The sequence below is a fragment of the Calonectris borealis genome, chromosome Z (genome assembly GCF_964195595.1).
Source record: "Calonectris borealis chromosome Z, bCalBor7.hap1.2, whole genome shotgun sequence".
Taxonomy (NCBI): Eukaryota; Metazoa; Chordata; class Aves; order Procellariiformes; family Procellariidae; genus Calonectris; species Calonectris borealis.
Genome location: NC_134352.1, coordinates 78,134,275 through 78,154,243, shown reverse-complemented (window position 1 = coordinate 78,154,243; position 19,969 = coordinate 78,134,275). Strand labels below are relative to the sequence as shown.

General features: G+C 43.8%; 1 protein-coding gene across 1 annotated transcript in view; it reads left to right on the top strand.

Annotated features, from left to right (window-relative positions):
* LOC142075747 (CUGBP Elav-like family member 4) overlaps nucleotides 1-19,969 on the top strand; it is a 719,152-nt gene that overhangs the window by 616,602 nt on the left and 82,581 nt on the right. The window contains exons 5-6 of the mRNA XM_075137566.1: nucleotides 999-1,078; nucleotides 17,203-17,346. Coding sequence (XP_074993667.1) covers nucleotides 999-1,078; nucleotides 17,203-17,346 — 224 coding nt within the window. The remainder of the gene's footprint in view (nucleotides 1-998; nucleotides 1,079-17,202; nucleotides 17,347-19,969) is intronic.

The window sequence follows — 19,969 nt, the reverse complement described above, 5'->3', positions numbered from 1 at the left end:
TCTCAGATCTCTCCCAATCTGTTCCAAAAACCGCCTTAGCATATGGAAATTACTCTTCCTCTCTCTGAGTCAGTTTGCTTGTAGCTAAGAGTGTTAGCAATACTTTCCCCCACTCTAGTGGTGCATGTGACCCTTTGAAGTGTTGATCATTTCTGCACTCTAGCACTTATTCATAAAGGCACCTTTCTGCCCTAAAACCTTATGTAAGAGTTCAGTGAGAGATTCCTTACATGGTAATGCAGGCCAGAGAAACATTGCCTACTTTTTTCTAACGTCCGGAGGAAAACACCTATACAGGCACTGGCTCTGGAGCTCACGGTGAAAGACTATAAGATTCAGATTTTAGTGGTGGCGAGATGGCAATCATCACCTGCAGATCTCTCTCATCCCAGCTTCTTCATCAGAAGCTATCTTACGCTCTGTGAGACCAAGGCTGCTTGGAGCCAAGACAAGCTCTGAGCAGTCTGTCATGGAGCTTTACCAGACAGTGATATAATAAGGTATCCTGTGGTTTGGAGTAACCTGAATGTCTTCTATACAGCTGACCTGTTGTTGCTTGTAACAAGTATATGTAGCTTTCTGATAACTTTTACACACTTCCTTACTGTTTCTCATAACCCCAGAGGGAGGAGCATTCAGCATTAAGTCCAATACAAATAAAAGGAAATTCATTTTTGCCCGATAAATTGTAAAATTGTGCAACACTGTCATTGGAAGTTGTGGAGGTTAAAAGATAAGTGGATTCAAAAAGAACTTGCTAAGTTTGGGTCTGTCAGCGCCCATTACAAGCAGTGTGGGGATTCTGGATGTGGCTTTGCCTCAAAACGTCCTCAGGCTGCCAACGACTGGACTTTGGGAAGGAATAGCCAGGAGCATGTTTGCTTGTTATACTTTGTCCACTACCTTTATTGGCCAGTTCTGAGGACAGGATACTCAGCTAGATTGACTTTCAAGGTACCAATGCAACTTTTCTTACGTTCCTCTTTTTCCTCTTTCAGGGTGTGCATTTGTGAAATACTCTTCACATGCGGAGGCCCAAGCAGCCATCAATGCCTTGCATGGCAGCCAGACAATGCCGGTGAGTAGCTCTGTAGCACGGGCAAGTGAGGATCGGTCCAGCCTTTCCTGCCCTGTGGCCTGACTGAGGAGAAGGGATGATTTATCTATGCTCTACAACTCATCTTCTGGGAAGAATGGATAACAGCTCAGGCATGCAGGGCCTTGGGTGTGCTTAACTCATCAGTGGAAAGGCCAGGATGACGCTGTCATTTCACATAGGCGCAGAACCCCAAGGGGTGCTGTGTTCTGTCACCAGCAATCTTGATGACCTGAAAAAAAGACAGATGGTTCACAGATGCCAAAAACATTGGGTCAAACTCGCCATGAGTGTAACCTTTCAAGTTTCAGAGAGATGAATCTAGCAGAAACTTGTGTCTAAGGGCTTCTTTGTTTTCTGTCCCCAAAGAGTCCCTGCTTTGGGGGGTGAAGGATAAAGAACTTTTTGCTAGCATTCAGCAGAGAGCAGCATGTTCACGTGATAGCACTAGAAGCTAGAGACAAATCACACAGTGATGGGCACCTCTCACTGCTACTACAAAAGTACCTACCTAGGCATAAATGTGGTCCCCTACATCCAACTTTTGAAAGACAGACCAACTACTGAATCTTCCAGTAAACATTTGAGGGATCATTCCACTTGGATAAATATCTAGTAATATGGGGTTTCAAGCCTTTCCTGATAGTTCAGGAAAGTAGAAATGGAAATGTATTTTCTATGCAAAATTATATTTGTACACCATCACACAGACCCAGAGGAATGTAAGACATTCCACTGTCAGCAGGCAGAGACAATCTGGTCCAATATGTTTTGGTTTATTATAACAGTATATTATTTTTATTACTAATTATTCACAGTGTAAATCATGAAAGGCTAAGAAGCATGCCGACAACTTGGAAAGGATGCAGGAAGCTCAATAAAAGATATTTAAGAGTGTAAAATCTCCCTTTCAGTAAGAGACTCTAATGTAAATTCATGAATTTATCCAAATAAGTTTAAAATGGACCTGGCAGATTGTTTCTAGGTCTTTGCAGGGACGAAAACAGAAAATTCTTTACAGGGGAAAAGGTTTCTAAAAGTAGCAAACCATCAAGATCTCATTTTTTGGAACACCATCTTACACAAATCAGATTAAAATAGTACATGTTTACCAGTGGCACTATTGAAAAAAATCTCCTTACAGATGGGGGTCTAAATTTTTTGGAGTATTACAGTACTTTTAGGAGTCTTTTCCTAAAAGATTCCTTCTAACAAAACCAGATGCTGGGCTTGATGCTGACATCCCATAGTGAAATATTATGGGCACCTTTCCTGAGACAGGTCAAAGAGATACTTTTAATTACTTTCTTTTAAACTTTGACCCGAAGTGATAAAGTGTATAAACTGACATCAGGAATTGCAGTTCCACAGGTGTGGAACCACAAAAAGGTGTAACAAAAATCTGTTCCTGTCCCAAAAATCTTGCAAACTCAGGTGACAGAGGTGAGAGAAAGATGGGAGAAAACAGACAAAACCCAAGGAGAGTTGAAGATTTTATTTGGATCTATTATACCCAAAATATCCTTATCCTTCCCCAGCCCTTACCCTTCCTATTTTCAGCACACTTTTGATAAGAAAAAATACTCATCTCTTGACCACTTGGGAGCAAATTTCTATTCCATCCTGCTGATCTCAATTGAACTTAGGATGTGCAAAACAATCAAGAATTTGGCCATTTCATCAATCAGGTTTTTATGGGGCCATTTTTCCTGTTGACTTATTTGACTCAAATATCTGTTCTAGAAATGTTCTTGAATAACCAAATCTGAGCATTTGAAAAAGCATCATATTTTAACCCTTACTACATGCACACCCCAGATTCACAATCGAGTTTCCATGGCTTGACGAGTTCCTATGAATTGGCTGAACCTCAGCAGCAGTCCACATACCTACTCTTAGGTCACAGAAAAAGTAAGTAGAAAATTATTCATTTCAACCTCTTCATTACAAGCTAAGTTACGTGGCATTGCCTTGCATGTCCCATGAGCTACGAGCAGGCACAGGGGAGTTACCATGGCTCAGCAGATTAGTGAGGACCTGTTGAGTGACCGCCACCTGATCAAGACATGGAGCACACATTGTTTTTCACACAGGGCCTCAAAATGCTTGAGGCGCTTTGAATGAGATGGGCCAAATCCTTTGAGTGATCTCTGTTCCCATTCTCATTTTCATGGTGCTTCAGGGTTTGCAGCTTCTTTCAGGGCTTGGATGTTCACAGAGAAATGCAGCCACCTCGTGGTGAGACGGGGATGTAGCCCTTGTCCTTGGAAAGGAGGGATGCATTGCTGCCATCTTCCTTCAGTCCCCCCTCCCATTTCTCTCACCATTAGGACCGGCCTCATTTGTCCGGCTGCGATGCCAACTCAAAGTTGTTCCTGTGGTTCAGCCAATTTAAATGTCTCTTGCCTTGTCCTCGTGTACTACCAACGGGGCATCCATCATCATTCTTGTCAGGTCTCGAGCCGTTCGTTCCTGCGGCAGACTCCTGTTTCTCCACAGCTGTCAGGATTATTGCTCTACTGTGACTTCCTGTTCACACAACATATGTTGCCTAATAGTTTCTAAAGGCAACTTTCTTTTATGAAAGTTTTTTCTTTTTTTTTTTTTTATTAACCTTTCCTTGGACAGGTGCCTGACCACCATCCGTCACAAGCCCACTTCTCTATGCAAGGCACTTATTTCTCCTAAGGGCCCACCAAACAGGTCTACAACTTTCCACTTTTCACACAATCAATTGCTGTTAGAAATAACTTTCTCAAAATCCCTGACTTTTGAGCAGGCCCAAAGTTCCTTCTGTACCTACCTACCAAGAGAGCTTTTTGGGGTCTTTTTAAATCATATTGGCTATCAACTCATCAACTTTACAATACTGTTTTACTTGACCTCCATGTCCTCCTTTATGAGAGATCATAATTTTCATGTACTTTTGCATGTATTTGTAATGTATTTATAACAATTATAGCTTTGATTACTCTGTGCCCTCCTGTTTCTCTTCCTCATCCATATGGGGGCATAAACAGGTCTCTTCACTTGATTCTCGTCCCTTCCTCATCCAAGCTTTGTCCCTAACAGCCTTATCCACCAACACAAATTCAGCTACTATTTCTATAGTGACAGCTTGCAGATCTAACTTCTCAACTGCAGGACTGACTCCTGTCCAAACTAAAATCTTGCCTGTCTTTCCAGCATCTCCTAGTGGATGTCTAGCTGTCAGATCAAGCTCAATATGTATAAAACAGAGCTCTTGAACTTTTCCTCCCAAACCCTGTCTCCTCTTTCCTCCGCCTCCATTCTCAATCACTGTGGACAACATTTTCATCCTACCTGTCAGTCATGCTCCTACCTAGGCATCATCTTCAGCTTGGTTTTCTCCTTCTCTCCATGTCTTCATATCCGGGAGACAGCCAAATGCTGAAGAGTCGTTCTGCACAACACATCTAACACATCTAAGATATGGCCTTGTCCATGCACCCACGCAGAAAAAACTCTCCTCCATGCTTCATCACTCATACCTAAATCGCAGCAGCCTTTATCCTACCCAGAAAGTACACTGGGTTAAAAACTATACTACTGTTGCACCTTTTTCACCATCTCGCCCACCATGGCACGTCAGAATTTCTTTTGTTGTGAATTAATTCCTGGAAGGGGTAAACCAGTACTGTTATCTACATTGTCTGCATAGAGTTCAGAAGAAGTGAAGAGTGTGATTCATTTGATTTAGCTTTAACAGTCTAAAAGTTTGTAATCTATTCTAAACATCTTCTAGGATTCCTACAGAAAGGAGAGAGACAGACATTTCCAGAGATTTGTGCATTCTTCCCCTTATCTCTCTGTGCTAGGATGGGCCCACCTTCTGGGCAATGCCCTTTCATTAATTATAATGGAGATCTCCACAAGGGCGTTAAACTGAATACCTGAGGTGGGACTCGTCTCACCTAATTTGAGACATCCAGAAGCTAAGGAACTATGTCTGAGGTTGTCATCTAAGTGTTTGTCATCTAAGTTTCTATTATAATTAATAGAGAGAAATAGATACCTCTGGAGGAATTTTATTTTACAGAAATAGATTTTGAAACTTGTCAAACCCAAACCCAACTAGAAGTGTGTTTTTTAGCTAATTTTAGATGTCGGTTTCCTGTGGTCTGCCAGTCCCTAAATAGTGGTTCTTTACCTGAACTGCAACTTAGTATGAAAAAGGCCCCATATTGCTTAAAAACAAAAACTAAAAACACTTGCTTCCTGCAGATGTCTCAGAGTCTACAATTGCCTTTGTTCACCAGTGATACACCCTTGCCACCCTGACATCCTTCTGCTGCACTTGTCACTGCCACAGTAATCTTGTCGCAGCTAAAGATCTGGGGTCACTCTATACCAGCTGACATAAGCCACCTACAAGTCAGAAATTAAAGCTATTCATTTGACCTCTCTTCCAATGGTGATTCCTCCCATATACCTCAGACGTGTACTTAAGATTGCCTGCATGGAGGCATCTGCCTCCTCACTGAGCGTGCAAGGAGTAAGCAACTTAGAGTGGACATCTAACTTCATGTCCAATGCAAGGGAAGCTGAATCCCATTCTGGGTGTTTGCTGCCCAACTAAAGCAATTTGGGATTCAGAAACCAGGCATCCCCCACCTGAGTCCTCTGACTCCTGATCCATTAGGTGTACTGTGAACTTGCCTAACACACTGATTGTCAGCAGTACGTTCATTCTATGTCTTTCTTTAATGAAATTTAAGGTCATTAAGACCTCCAGAACCGTGTAAGGTGGCTTCCCCCATCAGGCAGGACAAGTCTTCTTTTGTTTTAATATAGAAGTCTGCATCAGCTTGGTCAAACCACAGCATTCCTTCCGCGTCCAGGCAATAACATCCCAAGTCTATCTATGCCTGGCTGAACATCTTCCCTGCAAATTACTTTTTCAGATGGAATCCCTGGTTTTGTGAAAAAAAAGGAAAATATGAGACTTGGATTCAAGCACTGAACAGATGTCTGCCTTTCAGAGAAAGATTTAACTTAGTTAAACTTAAAAAAAAAAAAAAAGTACTGCAACCCAAAACTTTGTTAACTTGGGGGCTTTCATTTCAACATTTTTCTGTGCAGCTCTTATCAACCCAAATGACAAAAACAACTTCAAATCTCTGCTAAGGAACCACCTATATCATATTATGCAATTATTGCTCAGTGTTGTTAGGCAACAGATGGATTAGATCTCTAATTGTTGTATTTACTATTCTTTTTATTAATCAAGAAAATATGAATGACAGAACACCTTGAACAAGGCTGACTTTCAGCCTGCACCTACCATGTTCCTTGGAAGTCCACCCATGCCACCAAAATTCCCAACCAAACACAATTAATAGTCAGATGAAGGGATTCTCTTCTTGCCTTATGAAACGTATTATCTACCCTCTCATACCGTAAGACATTGCCATTAGCTAAGCTAGAGGAATTTTTCACCTATTTAGTTTACCAAATGAGAGTAACTTAAATATGAGATTATAAAAAATTGTCCCAAGAAACAAAAGTCAATATGTCATGTGCAGTGGCCCTCTCTCAAACTCATGGCAAATGGGGCACCGGTTCCCATCTTCCTGGCTTTGGATGCTCAGGCACCCCATCAAAGAAACCAACTCCGGCTCCTGTTTATGACTGCTATTATTATTGCTGTGCATTCCTACGGTGCAGTTACGACTTTGCAAAGCACTGTGAAGTTGCCTTCAGACACAGTCCCATTACGGAAACTGGCCAAGCAGCTGTTCTCACCCCCTGTCAACACAGCAAAGGAATATTTAGGTGAATTAGGGGTGGAAGGGAAAGCAGTGAGAGTCTGCAGAAGGAGCTCAGAGCAGGTGGAGGAAAGAAGGAAAATAGGCCTTCGTGGGCATGATGAAGTTGTAGCCCGGGCACTTTACTTGCAGAACGGCGGGGAAGCGGCTGTTATTATGCGTGCACGCTGGCACCAAAGCGCTGAGTCGGCAGAAACTCCCTGGGAGGAGCAGCGTGGCGGCTCCGGTGAGTGGGGGGCCACAATGCCGTAGATCAGCTGAGGTATTTTTAACAATTATTTTGATATAAACAGCTCTGAACTTGAGGAGCTCCATGTAAATGGGAAGCAGTGGGGCTTGTAATTAGATTTGTGTACACTTTCATAAATTGCTGGGAAACATCAAAGCCGTGATAGAAGGCTGTGGTGCACTTTATTTCCTTCTTCTGTTCTTCTGTTAATTGAATGGTTGATGTGTGGATAGGAAGTGTTGGCTTCACGGAGTACTATTTACAGACCCGCTGACAGCTGCACTGTGAAAATTAACAGGAACAGAGCAGCCTCTGTCACAGCTCTTCCCATGAGGGACTTGCTTCAAATTGGATCATTTCTTTCATAGGAGAAACTTTCCTCGTCTCTCCTCCCTTCTTCGCAAATACACACACACATCCAGCTGCACACTCCCCTTCTCCCTTCAGGCTCATGGCAGCCTTTAGTGCTCAGAAGGAGGGTTTGTCATTTCCACAAAGTTGGGGGAGTTTGACTGCAGTTCAAAACTTGTAGCATATTCCACTTCCAGCAAGACACATCTTCAGGAAGTCAACCAAATCTGTGAGCCGAGTGTGCGGAGCCACAGCTTCATGTTTGCAGGTCTCACCTCAACGGGAACATGCTGTTCACTCTCTTAGAAACTCTAGCAGATTTCCTCTCAGACTACTACTGTTGGAAATGTGGTGGTTGTTGGTCTTACTTGGAATTGTTGTGTGCTAAGCACCATACAAACCTCTTCCAGGGAAGTTCCCACACTCAGCAGCTTACCAACTAAAGGTTGGTGAATTACCTCAAAGTGTTGGTCAAAGTACAAAACTTTGGGGTCATCTGTAATCTTATCATCTACACTTCTCTTACAGTTGATGGAGACGGACTAGCCCCTCAGAGAGACATCTGTCTGTCTTAAGTAATTGATGATTTAGAATAGATAACCCAAAATGGCTGCAATTAGGTCATCTGAATGTCCCCCTAAGGGAAAGCAACAATACAATGTCTGGGAATGAACTGGTCTTATACATAATTAATCATTATATTTAGCCAGTTCATAGCCAAAGTCACAGCAATTCTTGTTCCTGGTCCCAGCAGAGAAGTAATAACCAGTGGATACTTGAGAATCTAAATCTTAATATTTATTTAAATCTGGAAAACGTAAAATTAAGAAGGGCAAACTTGAAGCCATCAGTCCACCACCTCATTTCCCAAGGGTGTCTTCAAAATATCCAGGCAACATAAACAGAACCTTAGACAAAACCATAATACAAATAGATAACAGTTAAACAGACCATGATTCAGAGTATCAATTACCTAACAAAATTTACTCTCATTTAGATTCCAGCATGGGCTCAAGTCCTCAGTTAATAAAAGCCACCTTGTGACAGTCAGTAGAGAGATAGAGAGTGGCTGACCCCCTCAGGCTGTCAGGGTAAATAGGAAATGGGAAAGTGATTAGAATTTTACGTGAACACAGAAATATAAAGGGGGGATTTTCAAAGGTAATTCTGGGTGAAAGTTGATGAGAGTCCAGCATCTAGGTGCCCTTCATGCCTCACAGCTAAATTTGCCCTAAATTTACTTGCCCCAAATCACAAAATCTAAGGCAGAGTGGGGTATCATCAACGCAAGTCCATCTGCTTAAATTAATGCAGAAGGCTGAGGCCTCGTTTTACACTGTTGATGTTGGAGAAGCTGATGGAAGAGAAGGGAGGCGCCAACTCAGACCTATTTTTTTTCTCTTCACTGTTGATCTTCTGCTCTTTAAAGAATGTGCACTGCATGCAATGTCTTTGTGTAACACACAGACTGGCTTGTTTAACTCAGGGCAAGACACAGCACTCCAATTCCTTCTATCAAAAAATAATAATACATTAGGAACACATTCATAACTCACCAGGAGCAGGCCTGGCCCTCCTTCCAGTAACAAATGATTTTTCTGAATATGCTACCTAAACACCATTTATAAAGTCATATATCGTCCTTTGGGATGAAAGAAGCTATGGAATACCGAGATGTTAATTTGCAGTCATTTCTTCCATCAAGATCCAAAGGCTCTTGATAGTTCAGCCTCGCTTTCTTTTGGGCGGTGGGTTCTGGCTGGAGGTGGACTAAGGTTCATAGACTATCCCACCCCACTGCTGCCACCAAGACAGTTGATTCTACAACCTTTGGGCCAGCAGTTTCCCACTGTTACCATAATTTCCCTTAATTCTTCCTATAAAAAATAAAATCATAGGACCGTGTTCCCTGCCTCACCCCTTGTTCCATAAATGAACTAATAAATCACATGTTTCTGGGTCCCAGAATAGAAATCCAGGCTGCCTGACAAGGTGTATGAATCATACTGGTGCTAAAGACGGCCTTTACTTCTCTAGTCACATTTCTGTAGCTGTGCAGGCATCTGGTAGGACAGCAAAGAGACCCTTGGGACGTGACAGGTTTCACTCGCCGTCTTCCCTGGGTTTCCTCGCTCCCTCCAAACTGCAGCATTCATTGCCTACAAATGGGATAAGAGGGATAACTGCTTGTGAGCCGCATGGCCTCGCTCTAGACAAAAGGATTTAATTGGCACCATAACATCTTTTTATGGATCTAGGGGAAGTTGGGAACCAAATCAACAGCTGTGGAAGCAGCCGAGGGAAAGTGGGAGTGAGACCGTGCCACCACCAAGCGTTGCCCAAGTCCTGGTGCTGGCAGCAGCGCCTGGGAGGCTCGCTGCACTCAACACTTGTCTCATCTGGATGAGGTTAGGACTTGAAGGGGCTGAAATAATTCACAAGCACTGACCTTTCTGGGATATCAGAGGCATTGATAAGCCTCCAGCCTGGGAGGCTTAAAACACTCCCTGCCTGGCAGGGGTGTTCCCAGCCTACTGGAGGGAGCTCCACTGGACATCACCACCTTCCTTTAATAAAGATGTGCTCTTCCCACCGAGGAGGAGAATGAAGATGTCAGCGTTAGGTCTTTATCTCTCTGCTTGCTTTGGGGGGGTTTCTTTCTTCCCCCCTCTTCCCTTCCTCTTTCTTTTGCTCCAAACCTCATTTACATCAGCGGGATCTTCCCTTTGATTTAAGTGGGCTCTGGATTAACATTAAATCACTCTGGTTGCTTCTGCTTGTTTCCCTTTAATCCACTCCTTCCCAGCCCTGCTCAGGTGTGTGGTCTGGATTGATAACACACATTCTTGTAAGGAAAACAGAAAGACCTTAGTAAGTGGTAGATTGCTATCCCTACCCAAAACATAGCCGGCATTAAGTGATTCAGTAGCTATCACCCAAATGTGTTTTACAAAGACCAAAATTAATTTTTAAAGGGCAAAGGTGTATTTAGGTTAAAACAATAACTTTCAGATAAGACACTCAATTGAAGTCCACACAAATTCACAAATGCAAAACATCCTACCAGACACCAATGTCTTTGCCTCAGATGTCCCCTGGCAAGTGAAATCAGGTAGGGGAATATGCCTGACTTCCCATCCCAAAGGTCTGTGTGGGACTCACAGGAATAGTGGTTATGAAGTCTCACCCAGCAGCAAGGAGACACACTCCAGTCTTGGTGGAGTGAAATGCAGTAAGAGCAGATCTTTCGGCATAAACCAACCTCTTGTTCCACCAAAACCAGCAGAGCTTCACTGAGTTTACACCATCTCATAGCTTTAGTTGACCACCTGCTTCACCCTACTAAAGCATGGGTGATACCTCCCTGCAAGCAGAATCATTTATCAATTAATGACACTGGGGTTGTACAGTGCTTGGAGATCTTCAGTTTAAATATGCTGCAAAAATGCAAATACTTCTTACTATCCCGATCAAACACCATGATAGCCTAGAGTCATACAGCATGACAGTGATCTGGGATGCCCAGTCATGTGCAGCATGTTTGCAACTCAGTGCCGCTGAAATGGTCTTTTATGTCACATGCACTGTTGAAATGTATCTGCCCAGCTTGCCAGCCCTTCCTCAACATCTGTTTCTTTCCAAGTCATCTTAGGCTGTTCATGCCCTATCCTGAACTGCCAAGGAAGAGTGGAGTTCATGTGAGTGGAGTCCCCAAGCATCAGGGGCTCCATACCTGGTTGTGATGTTGCCTTGCTGTGACAATAGACAATTCACTTTATGGCTCTGGAATAATTCCACTTCTCTTATTTTCATCCTTGCCTATTTAGCTAGAAGGAAAGTATCGTTCAGATACTAGCTTTCATGGGGCTCTATGCTGCAGCTACTAGACATTTTCTTAATAGTAATAATAATTTATAAAGGAAATTACATCAAGTCACCATTTGTTGCTGTAACAATATTTTCAGGGAAATTATATTTTTAGTAAATACAGTATTAAACATACCTTATTTTCCAAACTATGCTACTCCTATTGGGAAAGGGAAATCTGTAGCATTTTCTTTTGAATTCTGAATTTTAAGTTTGTCTTCAAATAGACAAAAAATAATTATTTATTGCTTTCATATTCCTAAACAGCCAGTAAGAATTTCCAGTCTACCGGTATAACACCACTTTCCACTTCATAATGCATTAAGGAAGGCGAATGATTCTGTGAGGACTTTTATCATCCATAGACTGAGGTGAAAAATGCAGAGCTGCTTGAAGAACTCTGCTTTGAAGTTTAAGTTGTTTGGATATCTGCCTTTGATTTGAGGGGCATACTAATACCCGGGTTATATATCGAGTTCTTTCTAATTAGAATTGGGTACAGTGCCACCAGGAGTCAATGATTCTGTTGCCCTGTGGAAAGCAATAACTTTAGCTCAGAGAGACACCTGCTAAGTAGTGTATGGGCAAGTAAAACCTAAATCAAGCTTCCACTCCAAATAAATTACAGCTCCGGAGACCTGTGAAGGGAAGTACCTGCAGCAACTCTCTCTGCTTAGACATTGCATGAAGAATCCCCTCTACCGAGGGAGCAGCATTATCAAAGGGTCTGTCACTCCAGCCCTGGATGAATGCCTCCTTTCCCCGCTCCGTCTCTGTCACCCTCGTCTCAAGTGTGTCTAAACCAGCTCTCAGGACTGTACAGTGGAAATCGCTCCTAGTGACTGCCATCCTACTCATCTTTCAGATGAGACATGAAATTGAAGCCCTGAGTACAGAAAAACATAACATATTTCACAAGAAGGGAGGGATGTTAGTCCTGGTCCTCTGGCCATCTTCCAGCGTGGGTAATTACATTTCTACCTAGCTAAAATTCCCTCTGCTCTACAGTTTTAATTGGACAGTGGTTTCTTTTTTGCTTGTCTAAAATCCCAGGTTGGGATCAAGCCCCTACTGGCTAATTCAGCAGCCCTATTTTCAGTAGAGCTACACAGGCATTTCCAAAAAAAATCTGGCTTCGTTTTCAAATTTAGGAGGCATCATACCAAATGGCCTGATCTGACAGAGCCCAAACCAAAGAAATTCTCCTTTGGCTTTCGGGCCCTGACGTCCAGGATCCTTGTGTGGAAATACTACCCTGAATGGCTTGCTGAAGGTCAGCATCCTCCCAGCTCTGCCTTGCAGTCGCAAAGGCAGTGCTAAGGCAAAATTTCCAACACAAGCAACCCCATTCACGTGGTGACACTTAGGAAGGCAGTCTGATTGCCCAAATGAGAAGTATCCAGCAGCACCTATTCATTTAAGCATCTTAGCTCATGTGCACGGCTGGCATTTTGGAAGGTGTTTAATAGGATCTGCACATTCAGATCTCTTCCACTCAAGAGCTTTAGTCACTGGAACTTTAATGTAACAAGCCTTTTTAAAATATTTTTGGCCCAGAACTTTAACTGGCTCCATTTGAGCTAACCAAGATATAAAAGTCCCCCTGTATGAGAGAGAAACCCTTGCAGTAAAGTACTTAAGTGTATGCTTACCTCCAGTAGGACATTCACTAAGCTTTAAGTGAAACATGATTTAAACATGGTTCGCTTTGGCGAATTAGGCCCAAATTCATTAGTTTTGCAAGAAAAAGTTGTCTAACCATCTGTAGAGATCGGTAACATACTGAGTCAGAGGAGACTTATAAGGCTCACAGGAAAAGAAAATTCAGGCATATATTCCGCAAGGAAATATCTTCACAAAACTTTTCCTATGAATATGGTTCTAGGGAGAAGCAACTTTCCCTGACGTCGTGGAGTATTATTTGGTCTCCCGAAAAGCTTTTGCTTAATTTACGTATACACTCCATTTGGAAGGCCATAACTAAAGAGTCCCAACAACCAGGCAAAAGATTTGTTTTCCTTTGCCTTTAAATGAAATATCAATGGATGGATATTTTATTTTTAGTTGAATATGAAATTTCACAAGCGACCTGTCAAGCTCCTGTTTTCAAGAATGACTTTATTTCACACGTCAAGACAGGCTGGGAAATTAGTTTTTCCCACAGAGGACTCTGATTAGGGATTACAAAGTGAGTGTGGCGCAGAGTGATTTTTCCTCCATCTTTTCCCTCGCCCTGCCAGTCTAGAGAGCATCTGACTCTGCTGACTAAGGGGAGCAATTCATTACCGCGCACGGGAGGGGGACGGGAAGCAAGATAGTCATATTAAGTAGACTTGCTGGCCCAAGAGAGAATAGGGAAAGCATAATAATACTTAGCCCTTATATTATTCTTTTCATCAGTAGATATCAAAGCACTTGAAAAAGGAGGTTGATTTGATGGGAAAGGAGATAAATGCCAATTCCAAGTAGCCTATTGCAGAAGCACCAGCAGGAATGCTCACTTTCATGATAGTCTCTTTTGACTGTGGATCTGCAGGGTAGAGAAATAAACAGGTCCTTCCCTCGGTAAAATGCAGAATTAACACACAGATCTCAAAGTACTTTTCAAACATTATTGACTTACCCGCTGTAACACTCTTGGGGGTTGGCGAAATATAAGGTCCAGTCCAACAACCGGAGAGAGCAAGAGGGAGATTATGTATTACTAATAAATGACTGAGCAGACAGGACCTATTGCCTTTGTCAGCAGACAACGGCTGATTTACACCATGGTTTAACTGCTTGTGGAAGCAATAAATAGTCCAGATGAAGGGCTCTGCATTTTTTACCCCATGGAAAATTTGGTCCATTCTGGGGCATTTCTAATGTTATCCAGTGGATTAGTAGGAGTCACTGGAGTAGAAAGTAGTCTTGTGCTGCTATAGATGAACAGCGCTGTTTGGCTCCTCTGCTGAAAATCCTGCACTGTGTGATATGATAGAGTTTACTGCCTGATTTCCTTTGGGCCACGTGAAAGGGCTGCACATGAGGAACCACATACAGAAAGCATCAATTCCAAGGTCAATCTTCATATTCAAAAGCAGTGCAGCATCTCTACTGGCTACATATCTTTAACCGCTTACATGCACATCTCATTGCAGAGCACTCTTAAAAAACCCTCCTTTTTCTCCTTTTTCTTTGTAGTATGCACTCTAATTTACTTCTATTTGCCAATGGCCTTTCTGCCCTGTGTGTATGATAGTGATGTTCAAAGAGGCCTGAAGTCCTGCTGTGACAGGCAACCCAGAAAAACATCTCATAAGAGACAGTCTTAGATCCCATTGGGTCAAACGGCTGCTGTGCAGTCACTACGACTCACATCAGGAGGGAAGAACACTCCAGGGGCAAGAACGTCATGTGGAGGTTACCCATGTTTTTGTGATGCCATCTACAATAATAGCATAGTTTTCAACAGTGTGAGGCATCAACAATTTCCTGAGGCGGTTCTCTGGCCCTAAGTCTTCCAGGGCAAACAGAAAGAAAAGGGGAAGGAAGAAAACACCAACCTATTTACACTTTTCTGTCCTGCTAACTAGAGCAGGTCACATCTTCAAACCCCATTTGCAGAGATGAATACTCATTCACCTTATGCGGTTTCAAAGTCCTCCATGCTGCGTTGTGCCCACCGTGCTGCAGCCTCTGCTCTGCAAATCACGACAGCAGCTCTGAACAGCCCAATCTGCTGTGGACCACTGCCTCCCTCCAATGCAGCTGCAAATAGGTTTAAATCATTAGATTCAGGTTACCAAACAGTCTCTTGGATCAGGGTTAATTAAATGAGTGTTGAAATCTAATTAAGGACTGGTCCAGGTGATAATTAGCAGGAAATGTATGCATTAAAATATCCATTTGTCGATGAGCTGCAATTAAGAGTGTGATTTGGGGAAGGATCAATAACTACATCATGTGATTTAAAAAAATGAAAAGTCGCCCAGCCTTGAGCAGAAATGCAGGGGAATTTTGGCTAGATTTTTTTTCTTCCCCAGCCCCCGCACTTTCTGTTTTGCTCATATAATAACTTCTGAAGACTGCTCTCCACCCTCCAATAGAGCATTCATCTCTTCATCTCTTTGTTTTCCTGAAGCACTTCTTTCAACCCCTTGCTCTTCACCACATTGTTCGAGTGGGTTATAGATTTATTAGAAAGAGACTAACAGGTCAAAAAGAAAGATTCTTTGCCAATGAAAATCACTTCCTCCCAGAACAGGCTGCTAATCCAGAGGAACATCGCTCATTGTGTGGCCTTAGATCGTTTTTTTTTTTTTTTAAACATGTTAATTCCTCAAGTCTTTATTCATAACTGAGGATCTGGAGAAGCTATTGAATATGCATAGCTTGGACTTATATATATGTATGTCCATAGTTGTGGTTTACTACACTATTCCCAATTTGTAGCAGAGCAACTCTGCTTTCACTGAGACTATTTTTTTCTGGTTACAGGTACATAGGGATGAGTGTAAGCCAGTTAATAACACTCCCCCTGTGCAACCCCAGGCAATCCCACCTCTGCTAGAAAAACGAGGGCCCCGCAACAGCCCAGCTCCTCTGGCACGGAGCTGGTCTTCCTCTACTGCCGCAGCCAGAGGCTGAGCTGGAAATTTCCCCGCTGACTGTATTTCCATCAGCGAATACCAGTGTGTCAAAAGGGAAGCGTACCATGGGAGCGCGATGATTTCAGCTGCTCTTTGTCAGTCTCCTGACAGCTCACCTGCCCATCTCCCCAGGCTCGGTGGCAGCCCAGCTCCTGAGGCAACTGTCTGCCTGCCGCCGGGGCGGCTGCCGGATCCCCCCTCCCCTGCATCCCGCTTCCCCCGGGGAGACCGCGCTGTGGGGAATCAACCAACCCACGAAGTTAGGACGTCCTTGGAGCCAGCCAAAAAAATATCAGTGCCTTCCTTCCTAAGTAATCTATTTCTTCCCATCTCTGCCTCCTATCAGAAATTTAAGAATCACAATTACTGACCTTTCATCTCATTTTGGGTAGGAGAGGCATTTCTTACACTCCCAAAAGCTCTGTATTTTTCACAGACTTCTGCAGTCAGCTCTTATGATCGTCTGTAGTTCTGCACCAGTGTTGACTGCAGACATAACCCAAACATTGTAAAGCTTTCCTGGAAAAATGTAACATTAAATGTGGGCTCTTTTGTGGTAGCCTCTATTTCTTACTGTTCATGGAGAGGAAACTCAGGTCCATCAGGTACTATTTTTGCTCCCCTAGTTTAACAGTGCTGAAGAGATGCTGTTTTGTGATGAGACATGCACTCTGCTCAGCATACTGCATCCTGTCTCCAAGGCTGGGCACAGATTTCTCACTGGATGTGGGGGTTACAAGACAAGGCAGTGTGAAAGGGTGATCCAGCTCAGGGGGTCTGGCATGCACAGAGCTAACACATTCCATCAAAATAAATCAGTTCATAAATCCTACCACATTCATCCAGCAAAAGCTCCTACATTTTACTGCACTGAGTCCAGATCTTTGTCCTCTGATGAGGACAACCTGCTGGGCCAGGAGGTTTTCTGTATGTTGAAAGAATAAGGCAACAACTTTTGCAGAGAGCACATTAATGACAGCCTGGAAGTTTGAATTTTGGAGGAAACTAGGAACCGGGCTGCTGGCCTCAGTCATTCACCCTCCAGGGTCCTTTCCTTCCTTCCTGATGCTCTCAGCCTCTTGCAAAGGCCCAATTCAAAAGGCCTGAGAGATTGCATGGGAAAAATCAGCGTCAGCTGGATCCCATGCTACCAAATCTGTGGCAGATGTATGGATTGCATGAGCAGGTGTGTACCTGGCTAATTCCTTTATGTGTCTCCTTTTGTTTCCTGTCCTGCAGGGAGCCTCTTCAAGCCTGGTGGTGAAGTTTGCAGATACAGACAAGGAGCGTACAATGAGACGCATGCAGCAAATGGCAGGACAAATGGGCATGTTCAACCCCATGGCCATCCAGTTTGGAGCATATGGCGCCTATGCACAGGCAGTAAGTATAGACACTGGCACTATGCATGTTCACAGGAACAGGGACAGCACCTAGAATTGCACAAAAGCACACAAACAGAGGAACAAATGTCCTCAAATGACAAGAGCAGAGGAGGAACCAGCAATTTCTCCATTAAAATAGTTACACGATGGGAGCAAACTGAGCTATGCCATCCAGGATAGGTGAGGGCATCTCCCAGGCAAGCCTCAGAGATGCAATACCTGCTTCTAGCAGTACCCAAACCGTGATCATGTGTGCACCCACGCAAGACACTTTGCTGTCAAATCCAAACACAACTAGCCTTTGAGGATTTGGATAAAATAGACCTGAATTCAGCTTATCCTAGTTCTCTGTCCCACGTCAGCACCAAAGGTGCCAAAGGTTTTTGAGGGCACAAATACCTTTCTGGCCCTCCTCTGCTATCTCCTCTGCAGACTGAGCTGGATGGGGGTGATGGCTCTCTGCTCCATTTGGCCAGGCCCCTGCTGCACCATGCATCATCATGGGTACCTTTGGAGTGACCACAGGATAAAACGGCAGCTCTTGACAGAAGTGCTTTTAGATTCATGAAAGCATGCTAGATAATACTAAAATGGACAAGCGGACATATGCACACATACAGTCCTGGCTCCCCAAAACAGTACCATTTAAATACACTGGGAAAACGCATCAGCTATTTAAAGCACTGTCTAACTTCAGGTATCCTACTCATATGCCAAACCTGGACCCTGGGCCCCTGAGACACTGTGACTGTACAGGGAGCTGGGCTCCTGACGAAGCCCTGAAATGGATATCTCTGACAAAACTACCTTTCCTTAGGCTACAATTAACAAGGACCTGCAAGACAAGATCAGGTTCAGGTAACTTGGTCTCTGACAGATATTTCAGAAGAAGGTAGAGGAGATCCCTGCAGCAGGCAGACACAATACTGCCAGGTGACTTTGGTTGACTTCTCTGGAGCAGATGAAACAGGAACATTTGCAGGCAGTACCACTGCATCTAGGTGCTTCATCCGTTTGGTGGTAAAAGGTGGCTCTCTTGTACTCTGTGTTAGATTTGTGTACAGGAGGGAAGCACCATTATCCAATTTTCCAGGGTAACATCTTCCTGAACGAGGGAGACCAAATGCCTTGCCTTAGGCAACACAGGTTCAACTCAGAGATCACACTCCAGTGTACCCATACTCCCTCCAGCACACTGACTGCAAGGCTCTGCTTTCTTCCCTGCCTATTTCCTTCTCATGTGTTGGCACTATGGATTTCCCATCACATCCACACGTTCTTTTTTTAACTTGAGGGTCTAGAAATTTCTGTCCTCCACTGGGTGTCATGTGGACCTCACTGAACACTTGGTAAAACCCAGCCTGCCCCTTGCATGAGCCATGTAGAGTCATGAGGATGTGTTGTAGAGCTCCACACAAATTCCCCCTCTCCTCCCAGCTGCACCCCCTGGTGCTATTCTGGACTTTTTTTACTCTCTCTCCACTAGACAAATTCTATTTTCCCTTCCACTTTGCCCTCTTCTTTTTTATTCCCAGTCAAAGACAATCTTTGCCTCTTCCTTTGTCCCCTGCTCCCCTCCCCACATGATAGAAGAGCTGTCCCCTCCCCAGCCTGGCTGTGTTTAACTGTCCTCCTGGCCAGGGAAGGCTGCAGGAAGAGGAAAAGAGACAGTAAATCACAGCTGAGCCCAGGTCAGCGGCCAGCAGCCTGGCAGGGGGACGCAGCATCTGTGCCCCATGTACCAGAGGAATTAACAGGAGGCAACCCACGGGCAGCTGGGGACAAACATCTGCAGAGATTGTCAGGCAGGAGATGTGGCTCCAGTGTTACACTACAGGCATTGATCAGGCAGCTGGAGAGGTGGTAAAGACACCATTGTCCTGATGCTCTGGTCCAAAACCTCTTCTCGTATCATTTTTAATCTAGAGTAATTCTTCTAATTGCCAGCCTAGGTTTATACTAATATAAAAGAGGATGCAGTCTGTACCTTTACATCACAAAAGTTCCCTCCATCTATTTCTCACCAGATAATACAGGACATTATGAGACTAGGTGCTTGAGTGAAGATTGATCGCTGAAGGAAAAGTGAAAACAATTGCTGGGTCTGCTCCCACTCCGCTTGAAACCAATGAATATTTTTCATATTGATTTCTGTGAAAGCAGAATTGGACCCATCCTCTTTTTTTTTTTTCTGGTAAATATGCTAATAAGGGGAAATAATAAGTTTTAGATCTTGACCCATTGGATATGACAAGCTGGTGACACCAATTACCCTGGAGACTTCAGAGCTGTCTAAATGATGGGATCACATTTCCGCGTGGCGCCTGTACACCCAGAGCGTGCTCAGATGCTGTCTCTCAATCAGCCTCCCTATCTGTGTCTCTCCCTATCTGCTTCATCTCACAGGCTCACACAAAAGGGAAGGAAGGGAGCGCTGAGGCTGTGTGATGTTCCCTCGGTCCGATTAATCCACCTCAGAACGCTGGCTCTTAGATATCAGGGTGATTGGCACCTCGTAAATGCCAGCGGGAGATGGAGGGATCGATAGGGGGAGAGGGGAAGGGGGGGCAGTTTTAGTCAGCCCGGACTGAAGTTGAAGAGCTAAGGCAAGTCAAGAGGAG